The following is a 15102-nucleotide window of genomic DNA, read 5'->3' as shown; positions in this document are numbered from 1 at the left end:
ATGGCTGGGCTCACTGAGCCACTCTCCATCACTTACCAGCAGCCCTGGCTCCCTGGCCAGGTCCCAGGGGACTGGAGGTCACCAAATGTGACACCCAGCTACCAGAAGGGCCTGAGGGAGGGTCTGCAAACTACAGACCTGTCAGTCTGGACTTTGTGAAAGGCAGGTCCTGCATGACCAACCTGATCTTCTCTAACAAGGTGACATTCTTGTGCATGAGGGAAAGGCTTCTCTCAAATAATAGGTGATAGGACAAGAGGAAACAACTTCAAATTGCACCGGGGGGCCTAGATTGGATGTTAGGAAACATTTCTTCACTGGAAGGCTTGTCAAGTATTGAAACTGGCTGCTCAGGGCAGTGGTGGAGTCACCATCCTTGCAGGAATTTAAAAGACATGTAAATGTGGCACCTGGGACATGGTTTAGTGGTGGACTTGGTGGAGTTAAGTTAATGGTTGGACTCTGATCTTAGAACTGTTTTCCAGACTAAATAATTAAGTGCTCCTGCCGTGGAAAGAATTAAAACACAGGTTCAACTCTTGAATTTTTTTTTTAACATTAAACTTTTAAATAAGCCTCCTAGCCTGGAAGAAAGCTTCCTAAGGATTTAAAAAAATCAGGTGAGTCCCAGCTAGAAAATTGTCCTACAGTAGATGCTAGGAGTTTCAAACATTAGCTGGATCCCATTGTGTTGGCTCTTTTACTTGCATTGAATTATGGATGGTCCCTGCCTCGAAGAGCTTGCATGCTTAAGGCAAAGCACAGTATGTGGTTGTACCCATCTGAAAGAATGGAGGAGGAAGGACAGAGGAATTCTAATAAAACATGTTTGAATAGGCCAGCTGTCTGCACAGTTAAATGATTTTGAGACAATAGGGTGTTCTTTAAATAAGATCCAAATAAACAGGATAATCCATGACATACTTTGGGCATGGAACATGTACAACTATTTGGGTTTGCAACTTTTAAAGCTACTCAGCAAATCTTTTAGCTGTTGATTCCTCTAAAACTTAGTTTAGAAAGTCAACCATAAGAATATATTAGTATTCAGTGTTTAGGTTCTATCTAGGTTCCTAAAATAGGTGTATGGGAAAAAAATGGGTATTTTAAATGTTCTTTCTTTAAAGCCAGAATAAGTGAAACTTATTTGGCTAATTGGTTTAAATTAGCAAATTTTCTAACCAAGCATGAAGCACTGTTAGCTGGCCAACAGTTTTGCTGCTTTTCAATTTGCAAATCTAAAGTCTGCTGTAGTTCTTCTTACACTTCATTGTATAATGTGGAGGAACAGCTGTAAAATGTGCAGAATGTTCTCAAAGAAACGCTTCACAAAAGAGTGAGAGGCTGCACTGGCAGACTGCTTTTAACCCAGCATTGCCACTTCAGATGAGGAGTTGTGCACTATGTCTGCATTCACAGTAAAACTTGCAGGAGGTTCTTAAGGGATACTTTATTTTATGCATTAAATTAAGATTTGGGTTTTTTCTTGTATTCAGAGTGCAAGGAAGGAAAGCAATAGTCTTCAGTCTGATTTAACTTTTTACTGTTTCTAATTTAGAGTAAAGCTTTTTATACCAGAGAATGTGAACACCCTTTGCAAATTTTCTTTAATAAGATATTCTTAATAGAAAAGCATGCAAAATAACATAAATGAAGAACAGCGGTCTGAAGAGATTATTCTGCTTTTGCACTAAAAAAAAATTCCCTGATGCCTTCTCACATTGTTAATTTTTGTTTGTACCTGAGGTTGTTCACTGTTACATGATTTAATTGTGATATGTGCTGTGCACTCGGAAACTTCCTGCTGCTCGCTGAAAGACACATACTGCAATTCTTCAGTATAAAGGGAAAAGTATTAACGGAGTACCTCTGTATTGAAATGCCTGGACTGGTTCCTGAAATGCTTTGGTCTTGGTGTTTTTTAAGTTTCTACTTTTTTTTGTGTGAAATTTTGAGTAAGAGCTGGCTCATCCTTCTAAAGATGATTTTGATGGCTTTACATTAACCCAGGTTTAAAACAAACTGTTCTCTCGCTTTTCATCTTTAACCCGTATCTTTTTTTGCTTTCAGAAGACAGTCCTTGGAAAGCTTTAAATGGGGGTTACCCAATCCAGCCTGACACAACCAGGAATTCAGCCTACCCTTTCCCGGTGTGCGCGTTCAGCACCAGCGCTGCCAGCAATGGCAGCCTGCCGTGGCAGCACGAATCCTCCAGCACGTCCATGGTGTCGGGATGGATAAGCGAGTTAAACCTCAACGAGAACTCGGGCCAGCCGCTGGCACCGCCCACCAAGCGCCACTGCCGCTCCCTGTCGGAGCCCGACGAGCTGGCTCGCTGCCGCTCGCCCTGGAAGCCCGGCAGCTCCAAGGTTTGGACTCCCGTGTCAAAGAGACGCTGTAACAGCGGCGGCAGCGCGACCTTGCAGCGCTGCAACAGCCATGGAAGTGCCACCTTGCAGAGAAGCACAAGCATCAGCCTGCCACAAAACATCCTGTCCCTAAACAACGTCTTCACCATCACCAGCTTCAACACCTCTCCGGTACCCAGACCTTCCTCTGCCAGCAGCGGGTTTGTGGACAGCAGCGAGGGCAGCACGAGCTCCAGCACCCGCTGGAATTCCGGAGGCCCTTGTGACTTTAACCCAAGGCGCCGCCTCTCCCTGTCCCAGGAGCACATCACCGAGACGGGAAATCTCTTGCCTTCAGCCAACAGCACTCCCACCTCCACACCCGAGCTCAGCCGGCGGCAGGGCCTGCTCAGGTGCCGCTCGCAGCCCTGCGTGCTGAACGAAAAGAAAAGCCGGCTGAAGCGCAGACGGGAGGAGGACGTACGATGGAACAGGCCATCGTTAGACTTTTTTAAAATGACACGGGTGAGATTTTGTTTTCCTCAGTGTGGGAAGGGAGCTCTTGCAGAAGGGCTGTTTCTAGATCAGTGGCACTAACCTGTAGTTGTTGCAGATTTGCTTGTGCCCCGTTTCACCTTTGGCAGGAGGGCAGGTTGCTTGCACTATACCTTAAAGCAACTTAGATCTTGCCTGTGAAACCCAGATCTTGAAGTCCATACTACTTGATAGAGAGTGCTTAAAGCAGAGGCCACAGAAAAATGGCTTGCTTTTTGAAAAGCAAGGAAGCCATGGGGAATAGACACAGTAGCAAAGAATTTATACCACTGTGTTCCCAAATGCAATGATTTGAGTAATCTTAGTGTAAATCTGTTTGATTAAGCTTTCCCTTAGTTTGAGTAATTCCATAAAGCTAAATAAGAGCAAGCAAACTCCTGTATAAATGGATTAACTAAAGCAGCTGCTAACAAGCAGTTGGAAAGAGATAGTATTGTAATATGCAACTACAGATGCTCTAGCCCAATGGTGAGGTGTTTTATTCCAGAATGCTACTTAAAATTCTACTTCTCTCCTCATGAGAGTAGAGTTGCCGATTCAAGAACTAGAAAAGTTCAGTTCATGCCTATACTTTACGTGCAATACAAATGCATATAACACAGCTCATTTTTTTGGAGCTTCTTTGTTCAGAGTTCAGAGCTACAGTTCAAAATGTAAAACTGAATCTAACATTATGGTCAGAGAACACTTTGTGCTTGTGAATATAACTCTACTGCCTTCAGTAGACACCAGACTTGGAAGGCTTGTGTGATAGATGTGTTATGACTAGTGATGAGGAGGCAGTTTGCACAAGTAGCAGTAAAATTGTAAGGAAGGGACATAGTTGTGCACCAGTGTCCCTGTATGTGATGTACTGTACAAAAGAAAAGCTGGATAGGACAGTGTTAGGTAAAACATGCAGTTTGTGGTACCTCAGTACAGGCTTTACATCAAAATACATGGGAAAAATACCAGTAAGATAGATATTGGAATGCTAGCTAATTTATATCCACTTGGCTAAAAGTCTGCATGATTACAACTGTCCTTCCCTTGTACTTTTGTGAAACAACTTTTTTATATCTTAAAGGATTTTCCTCTTGAAAAATGCAACATTTTTGGTGAAGCTGTGGGGGTAGAACAATCTGTTTAGTTACTGACAAGGTTGGTAACCAGTTCTGCTCTAGGTATGGCTAGACAGTGTTCTGAGTTTTGGCTAAGATGTAAGTTTACTAGTTAGCTAATCAGATCTTACCTGTTTCTCTGTGTTAATCACTACTGGGATTAGTTTGCTAATCTAGACCAGAAGTATTATTGGATTTGCCTTTCAACTGCCTGTGTGGTCTAATGCAGGTTTCTTTATGTAAAATTTAAAACCTGCTTTTTTTTTTTTTTTTGCTACACTCAATGCTTGCATTCTTCAAGCTCTGGAGGTGAGGTGCAATATTTCAGGCTACTGAATAGCTTCAGTTGCTCAGATCTTACTTTTAAATAATCCATACAGCAGAGTGTATGGAGGAAACCTGTTATATCCCATGTCTATAGGAAGTTGTTTTGGCTGTTTAGATTTGCTGCAGAATTTTATATGACACTAATATTTAGCCAGTCTTGACTAGTTGTTCCTGTAAGACTCTTTTGGAGGGATGATTTCAAGATGAGTAGTTTATTCTGCAGTGTCAAGGCCTGATGTTTTCTTTTCAGCTATTTCAGTAGAATCTTCCTATTAAGATACTACTGTGTATTTAATCAAAGGCACAAATTATAGCTTGGAAATACTTCTATTTCTAAACATGCTAAACTTTAATGAAAACATCTGTTTAAAAACTCGGCAAGTACTGGAAACATTTGAGGTAAAAACTGAATTAAGTTTCCAAGAAAGATCAAGGTTTTTTCGAATGTCAGCTTGCTTACCCTTTTTTTTTTTTTTTTGGTTAGAAGTCTTCATATCTTTTCTGCATACCCCAAATCCTGGTAGATGTATATGGTTTGAACTTAAGCAAAATTACTGTTGTACAAAATACCATGAGCTAATACTACAGGAGGCTTATTTTGAAGTGTCCTATATCTATGTAGAGCTCAGTGAAGATGAGGGCTACCATTAGGGAAAGTTCAGTAAGACCTTCCTTTCATGTATCTTGATGGCTCCTCATTGTTTCCAAAAATACTTTTTCTGTGATTTCAAATTCACTTCCAAGTCAGTTTATGCAATACCTCTGTTGAAAAGAAGTGCTTTTAAGGATTTTTGTTTTAAGCTTTACTGCAAGTATTTTGATGTTCTCAAATCTTCCTAAAAAGCTCGACTTACCAAGTGGTTGCTCAAAAGCAGGTCAGCAGTTAGATAATAGTGCTTGTGGAGAAATCAACATGGGTCAAATGGAGGCACAACTGCTTGAAGATGAAAATTTTGGGGCTGCAGACATTTCTGCAATGCTCTTGTGTTCTGAGAGGTTGACACAAACACCTGCTAAAGTTGAAGGCTTCTCAGCAAGGAATTCTCTCAAATCCGTATTTATCAGCACTAAATGGTGCATTTACTTTAGCTTGAAGCAAGGGCTGTTAGATCTGAATGAAAATCTTGAATAGCTGTGGTTTGGTGAAACTTTAGAGGCAGATGGGGATGAAAAGTGGTTTTGGTTTGATGTGTTTTATCTTTTTGTTTTTGTTTTGGTGTTGGTTGTTTTTGGCTTTTTTTCATTACTGAACTGGTTTTTTTTTTTTTTTTGCTAGTTGAATTCTGAAAACATACTTGTTGGTTGCTGCTTCAGTCCCTAATAATTTGATAAATATTAGTGCTAGAAAATCAAAAGTCTAATTCTGAAAGAAAGTTTTCCTTTGTCATTGCTTTTTAAGTTCAGAATTCATTGATGAGAAAATTCAGGTTATTAATTTATCCATGCCTGTTCTTAATTTGTCCTTGTTCATGGATAGTGGCTTGCTCCTTCCACTGTTGCATCTTTAATATTCTGATTTTTGCCTTTATTTAGAGAGGTAAAGAAATTGGGCTGCTCTGAATACCATAAACTGTTTATTTCTATGTACTTCGACTTTATTTTATTCTTCCACAGACCTTCACACTTCACTGCACTCCCCCTCTGGTTTAGGTTTTCATGGCCTCTTGGGAAGGAATATGCCATATCTTCAATTCTCATGGAAAATGCTATATTAGTATCCAGTAAAGCGAGTGATTCATGTATATAGAAAGATTCAAGTGTTCAGGCAGATTGCTGTACACCCCTGCTTAGCTCTCACAGTGCTAAATTCTGGAAGGATCTTCTTCTGGACTAGAAGCTGAAAATACAAACTTGTGAAACATCAGACCTTTAGGACATGAAGACAGCTGTAAAAACAAGTGGAAGAGACTAGAAAAAGATAACAGAATACGAGAGCTGTTTTCAGCCCCTGACGGCTCAAAATTACTTTCTCCATTCAGTTTTGTGCACGAGAAGAGCTGTAGGAGTTGCAGCACAGCAGAACACGGTGTCTGTGCCTGCTGAGCATTTGTTCACAGCCACCCCAATGAGAAGCTGGCTGCAGTGGCAGTGTTAGCCCTTCCTCCATGGCAGCACACATCCCATCACCCTGGCGTTTGGAGATGCCTGCGTGTGGCCAAGAGCCTCTCCGGGCTTGTGCTCTCCTGCAGCAAATGCACTCTGTCTCAGAGGCTGCCACAGAATGAGTCAAGGTGGTGTTTAGACTGCTAACTGCAGTATGGGGAGAGAAATGTTTCTTTACTGAAGTGGAAAGTGCTGAGTTTTTTCCAGTGTTCTGCTTCATGAGTTATGTCAGTTGATCCTGAGGTGCGACAAGGGAAGAGCAGCCAAGAGGTTGCACATGTTTTTTGGTGTGTAAGCAAGTTTTACTGTGACAGTGAGATTTCATTCTCTTTTAGATCAAACAACACACTGAAATTTGAAGTCTTTCTGCTGTTCAACATTCTTGTGTTACTCCTCCCCCAGTGTGGTGGCATGAAGTTCCAGAATGTAATAATCCTGGTATCATACTTAAAAATCCCAAACTATTTGTGTTTTCTGTGAAGTGGTGCTTGGTCTGTTTAAATGGTTAATACCCAATACCTGACTTTATCCACATAAGTAATAGTTTCAGCTATTGAATCCTGAGGCATCTCATGCATTAATTAACACTAGACTTGGTAAGACAACACAATGAAGAGTTTTAAGGGTCTCTAGACAGTCAAATAACTCGGGCTCAAGTTGTAATTTCCTAGTACAGAGTGCTACTTTTCTTAGAAATATTTTAAAGTCATCTGGATTTTATACTACTGTATTTTCTTGGTACTGAGAGAGATCCTAAGTGCCACACCAGGTCAGGCCAAAGCTGCAGCTGGCACCCTGCCCAGCCAGAACAGCTGCTCTGAGGGATGCAGGAACAATGAATGTGCAATGTGATACTTCCTCCAGCGTGGCCTGCCTCCTGCCAGTGTGCATCTCAGGGCCTTCAGAGTGTGCATCAGTGGTTCAAACTCTGACAACTACTGGTAGAGTTATTTTCTGTTAATCGGCTTTTTAAACCCCATATCTTGGCTCTCCACAGTGTTACACAACAGGTTAATTTTTGTGAACAGTTCATCCCCTGCAACACCTGAATGCTCAATTTAGTCTTTCTTGAAGTTTCAGCAGGCAAAACCTTTGGATAACTTTGATCCTTAAAGTGAATTGAGCTAAAATTGCTTTATGACTATTGCCTTTATGCTGCAGATAGCAGTGATGTAATGGCTCTATATAGTAACGAGGGCTTCTCACAGGGTGAGTGTGAACAAATGAGTCAAGTATGTCGACTTGGATCAAAACAGCAAAATCACTATCACTTACACATGAGAATAAGCAGCAAGACTAGTTAGTAGTGATTTCCACAGCAGTTTAAAAACATGTACAAAGCAGAGGTGAATGTTGGGGGTGGATCTATGTCCCTGAAGGGTGGGAGGAGGAGGCAGTACTTAAAGGGCAGAGCACATCAGCAGTGTTGCAACTGTACTTGGGTCAGGTGGCTGCTGCTTTTATTACAGAGACTTTCCTGGTAACTCCTGGTCTCTCTTGTGCAATGTCTGCATCCACATACTCGTTTCACTTTGTGTGGGCCAGTTTGTAGAAGCCAGTGTGAATAGATACAAGGGTGAACTGTAATGCTAATTATTTAATTTAAGTATATAGGCCAGGGTAACAATGTATGGTTGCAGTGTGAGAACTACCAGACAGTGGCTGATTTTTGCCCTTTGAAGTTACTGTAATGGTTAGTATGGGGACAGGCTTATGAATTAGCCATACTGTGACCTCACTAAGTTTAAGCAAAGTAAATGTAGAAGCATTCTTCTTGATTCTTTGAATTCTTGTTGTGATTAGTGTAGTGAAGGAGCTGCTCCCTTTTATTAAGCCCTCTCCCAGGTTGCTGTTTTAGCATGTGCAAGATAAAGAAGTGATATCACAAGTCCCTCACTAAGCTCCCAGGGTGCCTGCCCTGTGAGTCAGGGCTGCACTGGCTAAAGTAGGTTAAGTGCTGGCTCATGAAGTTCATTCAGATTGTGTTCTGGAAATAGTAAACATGTTGCTTTAAATAGCTTGAGATGCTTATGTAAAGCTTGTCTCTCGTAGCCTCCTGTCTAAATGGGAACAAACAGGTTATTTGGGGTAGATGTAATTTCTGCTTGTGGAGGCAGCAAAGGCTGTTGTGTGCCCTGCACACAGTGCAGTGTGATTTGGAGAAGGTCTTTAATAGCACTGCGGCACGTAATCACTGAAGCTCTTGTGATTCACTTGCAAGATGTACTACAGCACCTCTCAGTCTGAATGTAGGTCTGGTTTTTCTACCTGTGTAAGACATGGTGCAATTCAGGGGTGCATTGGTGGTGCAACAGTGCTCAGATAAAATAGGTGGTAGATGTCCTTGCACTATATGTGAGTATCTTGTGCTGCAGGGCGCCCTCAATGCCCTTGGGTTTTGGAATATGGTTTGTGGAAAACACAATGCAGATGAGTAATATGTATGGCAGGATTAGACTGGGGCTGATTGGGATCAATAAAAATGGTAACAAATACAGATCTGTAACACTAGTAGTTTCCCTTTGTATAAGATTAAGACCAAAAAGGACAGCTATGAATGAAGCAATTGAGCCAGGCAGAGAATTTTAGTTATTTAAAATTCAATTCAACAGTTGAGTCTTTAACTTAACATTTGAAAAACAGAACTAATCCTGGCCTACCTTTACTTTGAAAAACACTTTGGGGACTTGTTGGGCTTTTATTTTTTTCTTCCTGTGGTGATAATTTCTGTAAGTAACCATAAACCAAGAAAGCAAAAGATAACATGACTTGTATTTTGAATATCAACACTGTATCAAAATTGCCCAGCTAAGTAAAACAGTGGTTTAAATCCATTTTATGTAATAAACCTAATTTATAGGTGGAAATAAATTGTGAGCAATGGACCTCAAGGAAAATTTTTCTAGTCTTTGCCTGTGTAGTGTCCCCTGTGTGCAAGAGGCTAAAGACTTCAATATTTCAGTGTGGTTTTTCTTTAAGAGTGATCTTGCCTTGGAGGACAAATGTCTGACTGAAAATGAGTATAGTAAGATACTTGCAGGTTTTCTAAGCTTCAGCAGAGTTAAGATAAACTCCTGCTATGCCTGCAGGATTTTGGACAATGCAGTGCAAGTTGGCCTCAATCTGCCAGACGTTGGTCAAGCTATATTTGTTCGATGTAAATCAATTAAAAGGCCAAAGAATTGCTAAGATCAGGAAGAAATTCTCTTTGGAGAGGAACAGTTATGTGGAAGATGGGAGCAGTTTCTTGAGATGCTTCTTCCTGTGGTGCTTGCTTCTTGAGCAAACTTCAGTGATGGCTAGTGGCAGTCCCAGCTCCAGTGTCACTGCTGGAAGAGCACAGGTATTCCTGAGCTCTGATAACAGATGTCTAATAAATGTCCAAGTATTTTGGCTTAGACTGTATGTTGAATTTGCCTCTCTGAAGTTAAGCAATATGCATCTGCTGTGTAGTGTGATTAAACCTCCCATATTCTCAAATTTAATAAATAGTGTACAGCAGTTTGAATCAGATTTTGTATAAGTAGCTATTTATGTTTGGCTATCAATCTGTAAAAAACAATTGTGGAAATCATGACTGAGGAAAGACTGGCTGAGGAAACGTGTCCTAAATCATCCTGTCTCATTCTCTGTTGATGTATGATTACTTTCCACAATATATATTTTTCTAGTATTTGGTCCACTGTAGCCTTTTAAATGCCTCCAGGGATGTGGTTTCCTTAGCAGATAAAAGAGTCTTTTGTGGGAAGCAGAGGCAGTTTTGCCTAAGCTATAAAAGTTATTCAGACTCACTTAAAATAGTGTCATGAATTTTTTTGATTTTTTTCCAACTGTCATGACAATGTTTAATGGAAATAGAACTTTATTCTTCCTGGTCCTCTAGCTAATAAAAACATGTGAGATGTCAGTCTCCATTTGAAAGCAACTTCTGCAGGAGCAAGAGGAGGAATAGCAGATATTAAATGTGGTACTTAGAGCCTGGGAGCCTGTATCCAGCTACACTTCTTTGCTTTTGAAAAAATTATGAATGACTTTGCTTTTTTGGCCTGGAAATTTTTTTTGTTCATGAGTTAGAGAATTACAAGTGAGCAGGGTTTTTGCTGTTAGAAATAATAGCCAGGGATGAGAGCTTCTTGCAGAGCTTCAAGGACTTGAGTAACACCAGCTGAGGTGTTCAGCTACATCTCCATTTCCAGTCAAACATTTAGACTATTCCTTTCCCTAATAGTTAGGTCTCTTAGTTTAAGCCTCTTCAAAGTACTTCAGTAAAATAGGTTAATGAAATGAATATTTTGTAGAAAGTGATGAACCTTTCTCAATCATCTTAAGCTTTATTTACCCTACTTTATAAGGTGTTAATACAGATGCTACTTCCTATGTTGAAGTTAGAAATACTCACTGCTGGTTGCAAAACTAAAAAAAAAAATTCTTTAAGATGTATTGCATCAGAATAAAAGCTGGGCTTAAGCTCCAGATATGTAAAAGAAACCTCAAACAACTAAAACAACAACCCCCTCCCCCGACTTTATTTTATGCTCTTATAAATCAGTATAACATTCTCCTAAACTTCTTAATCATATTTAGCCAGCTAGTGCTTGTCTCTTGCTGTGTCCATTGTTTGAGCAGGAACTTGTTTAAATAACAGTGGTATTTTCAGAGGGGTATGAAACTATTTTTAGAGTATGCATTTGTGACATAAGTAGTTGACTTAAGCTTAAAGACAGCTTTTTAACCTTGTCAAAAATCTGTATTTTCCACTGTGTGTTGTTACTATCTGACAATCAGTTTTGAGTTGGATTTTGTCATTTCAGGCATAGTTATATGGCTCTTTCATCCTCCTAATCCCAAATAGATGAACTGCACATCTGTTGTGTGAAAGTAATGTAGGAGGTCTCTAAATTTTTCTATTTCAAGAGTGACTTTGTTAACATCAGTTAAAAGGCTTATCTATAATTACACAGTTCCTATTAACACTGTGGTGTTGCAAAACTGATGTTCATTTTCCATCCCTTCCCAGATGGTTTTTAATGTGAAGCGTGTGAAAATCTTTATTTTTAAAACTGGGTATTATGCTTAATAACTAGCAAAGCAACATAGCAAAATTGAGCTTTGATTTTTTTACATAATTTCAGGCACTGTACCAGGTGAAAATAGCAGTACTCTTGTACAAAGAGCTGAGAATTTTTACTAAAATGTGTGTAGCAGCAGTGCCTAAGGACAGCACTTGTGCCATGACTGACTTTAAAAAGGGCCTTTGGGGAGCAAACTTTAGGAGCTTTCTCTGCTACTGGGGTGGTGCAGAGACTCAAGTGTGGTTTTTAGTTCTTTAATGTATTGTCACGAAATTTTTTGTGGAAGTGAGAACAGTTCCTTAAAATGAAGAATGATATCTAATACACTTTTTTTTTCAGAAGGAGGTAAACACTCTATAAACCTTCCAATATCTGCCTATAGGAAAGGCCAGACTTAATCATAAGTCTTAACTTAAACTTGGTCATTGGTCATAACTTAATTTAACAATTAATCTTGTAGGGCTTAAGATCCCAGATAATGTCAATGGTGTGTAGCTACTGAACTGACTTGTCTGAGCTTTTCATGTAAAACTTGTGGGCTCTATCCAAGTAACATAAAACTCAGCTCCAAGTGGATTTAATTGTCAGACACTGCCCTGTGGAATTCACTTTCCTTTTGAACACTGTGTGAAACTTTATGGCTGCAGTTTTTTTACTCAAGTAGAAACATCTCTGATAGCAATTTGTTTGCTCTATCAATTTCTTGAACTGAACAGTTCAGATACTTCTACAATTGAATGAAACTAGAGAAAAGGGAATGTGTAATTATGAAATGAGATGTTGAAAGTACTGCTTCTCAGCTTCCTCACAATTTTTTGAGTCTGGAATCCAATAAAGTATTTATTTGGAACTTGAATTAATTTCTCCCAGTAAATTCTATAGGTGGAAAAAAGTAACTTAAACTGTATCCTTTTTTTGTTCTGAATTACAGACCCTCCTTCATCACTTGCTACTTTAGTTTCCTTGTGTTTTATTTTATGTAGATAAAGATGTACTAACTGTGAAACACTTCTTTTCACAACTTCTATTGTGTAATTTTCGGTTTGGACTCTTCCAACTACTTGAATTTTGTTTAAGGATGTCCTTAAGCTAATGGCAGTGTGCAAGGCACTGGTATAAAGCATTATCTTCCCTGAAGCTGTGCTTTCCTGTGGTCACTTTGCAGCATGTTAATGTCATACATGCTTTGAAATTATGGAGGATTTGGTTATAGAAATCACTTTAGCATTTGTTTTTCCCTTCCTCACTCCCCTCCCCTTGCCACCCCTGTGGTTTGAGTTTTGTATGAGGAGGACTCAGAGGAAGGGAAGCTGAATTCCTTTTCCTTGTTTTCATCTCTCAAATACAATGGTGATTACAATGTCTGTATGAAACAGGCATTATATTTTGCTAATAATGTTTTGTCTCAAAGTGAGTGACTCATCTTCTGACTGCCAGGCTTCAGAATATGACAGTCCTAAAGAACTTTCCATGTGAGGAAGCAATAACGGATTTGTGGGATGGCTAATGAATAATGGATAATTAGTGTCCTGGTCCTGCTGAGCTTTAGCATCTGACAGGTATTTTTACAGGTATGTGGGATGGTTTAGAGAAATATTCTCTACCCAGTTTATAATTTGATCTAATATGTGAAACATTTAATGCCAACTCTTTATGTTGTGGTACAAAACCAATATGAATTGATCTTACACGGTTACCTTCTGAACTTTTTTTTGCTTAATTCTTGAGTATATTTTAGGGCATCACAGATTAAGCTATAATCTATTAAAAATGAAACTAAGTCTATTAAAATGTAATTATTGTTATAGTGAGGGAGACAACTATTATATTTTGCCTGTATTGGTGTGCATGTAGTGCTAGCCTCATACTGATTTAGATGAGCTATATCAAAGACTATGTATTTTTAGCTTAGTTCAAAGCACTACAAATAATTACTTCAGTAAGCTTCAAGTTTCCAGTTGCCAGTAGCCTGGAGCACTTAATCATCAGAGCTCTCACTGGGAGAGTCCTGCCCATAGCATTTGGTATCTGCTGAGCATGAGTGGTCTCCAAATCCCTGCTATTTCAGTGTATCTGATGTTGTTCATATAGAGCTCTGTGCCTGGTACAAAACTCGTGAAATTCCTTTGGTTATTGATGATTTTTTGTAACTAGACTGTTAGTCTTTGTACCTTGTCCAAGGTACATTTTTGAGAAGGAAGGCCTTTCAAACTAGGTGTTGTAGAACAGGAAAGCTTTTCCTAAGACTTCCAGGGCACATCTGAGGCTTCTTGTATAGTCTCAGACTTACAGGAGCAACTGTTCATATTGATGACAGATCCCTCAGGCAGGGCCACCTGATCTTGTCCCAATACCTTCAGCTTCTACCAGGCTTGAATTCAAACATATTTTAAAATTTTCCAATCCTGTTTTAGTAAATAGGCCCAGTTAACTGAGACTTGATTTACTCTGGTACCAATGTAAGTACCTGAGGGTTAATCTGCAGTTTACCAAGTTGTTGGAGATAATGTCAGACCTGAAATTTGATGCTTTTACTTCTTCCTACCACGGATAAGATTAATATCTAGGTAGCTTAAAAAAGGGGTGGGAAGGGGGTTGGGAATTGCTATCCATCTAGGCTCCATTTCAGATGCATCTGAGTTTGGCTAATCCAGATCTTGTATAATTCCCCCTTTCATTGTGATGGAAAAGGTCTTTTGCTTATAACTGTAATTTCCAATTAATGAAGCCCTTAATTTGTTAGAAAAAACTTTTTAGGTTGAGCAGTGTTAGAGGGAAGCATTTTTTTTTTCCAGTCTTGCTCCTTAAAATGATCTTGCTGTCACAAACAGATTTAAGTTTTCTGGGCTGAAACATAACTGATATCTACATTCCAAAGCGGAGTTATACGGGTCATAAAGTTTGTCAAGAAGTGCCCTTGTGGGTTTTTTCTAACCACAGCAGAGTATTTTCTTGACCTAGTTATTTTTCAAAGACAAATGACTGTTTTTCTTACCTTGAACATTGTTGCCTGGAGGGGTTAGTCTGATGGTTTGACACAGGGTTTGGAGAACCTCTAGTCTCTGCCTCTGATACTGTTGAATTTGGATGCTATTCTGCCCAGCTGTGTTCTTAAAAAAAATGTAAGATTCTTAAACTTGAAAAGCTCCTTCAGTAACAGGCCTTGAAAAAGGAAACCTTTGTATGTAAGGCCTTTTCCTCTAGGATGAATCTTACATGGTACAAACCTAAAGTATGGAACTGTTCTACTGGGAGTTGGTATTTTTTTCAGATGGCATTTAAGCATCATTACAAAATGCATGTCTGTGTTTACTGGGAATTGGCAACTCAGCGTGATGTCTGCTGGCTAATTTCACATGATCTAAAAACTTTTTTCTTCCTAAGTGTTGCCAGCTTCTTTTCCTATTACTGTATCTGTGTGTTCCTGCATGTGCTTATGTTTCATAAGGATATTATAGACTATTACTTGCTGCTGTAAGCTCTTTATTTTGGAGGGAGGACAGCAGAACTGAATGTTGGAAGCAGGAGTGATTCTTTAATACTGTGTGAGAACAGGACATGTGCAGAATTAAGTAGTTTATGCAGCTTGCCACTCCT

General features: G+C 39.5%; 1 protein-coding gene across 2 annotated transcripts in view; it reads left to right on the top strand.

Annotated features, from left to right (window-relative positions):
• The window catches only part of FAM53A (family with sequence similarity 53 member A), a 69376-nt gene that overhangs the window by 29152 nt on the left and 25122 nt on the right, over nt 1-15102 (top strand). Inside the window, exon 4 of one of the 2 annotated variants that reach the window (XM_014895222.2) lies at nt 2074-2873. In XM_014895222.2, coding sequence (XP_014750708.2) covers nt 2074-2873 — 800 coding nt within the window. Of the gene's footprint in view, nt 1-2070; nt 2874-15102 lie in introns of both variants that reach the window. The other variant, XM_014895221.2, reaches the window with a different exon arrangement.

The sequence above is a fragment of the Sturnus vulgaris genome, chromosome 4 (assembly GCF_052056855.1).
Source record: "Sturnus vulgaris isolate bStuVul1 chromosome 4, bStuVul1.hap1, whole genome shotgun sequence".
In the NCBI taxonomy this organism is placed as follows: Eukaryota; Metazoa; Chordata; class Aves; order Passeriformes; family Sturnidae; genus Sturnus; species Sturnus vulgaris.
Note: the sequence above shows the minus strand (reverse complement) of the source record. Positions and strands in the feature narration are given on the sequence as shown.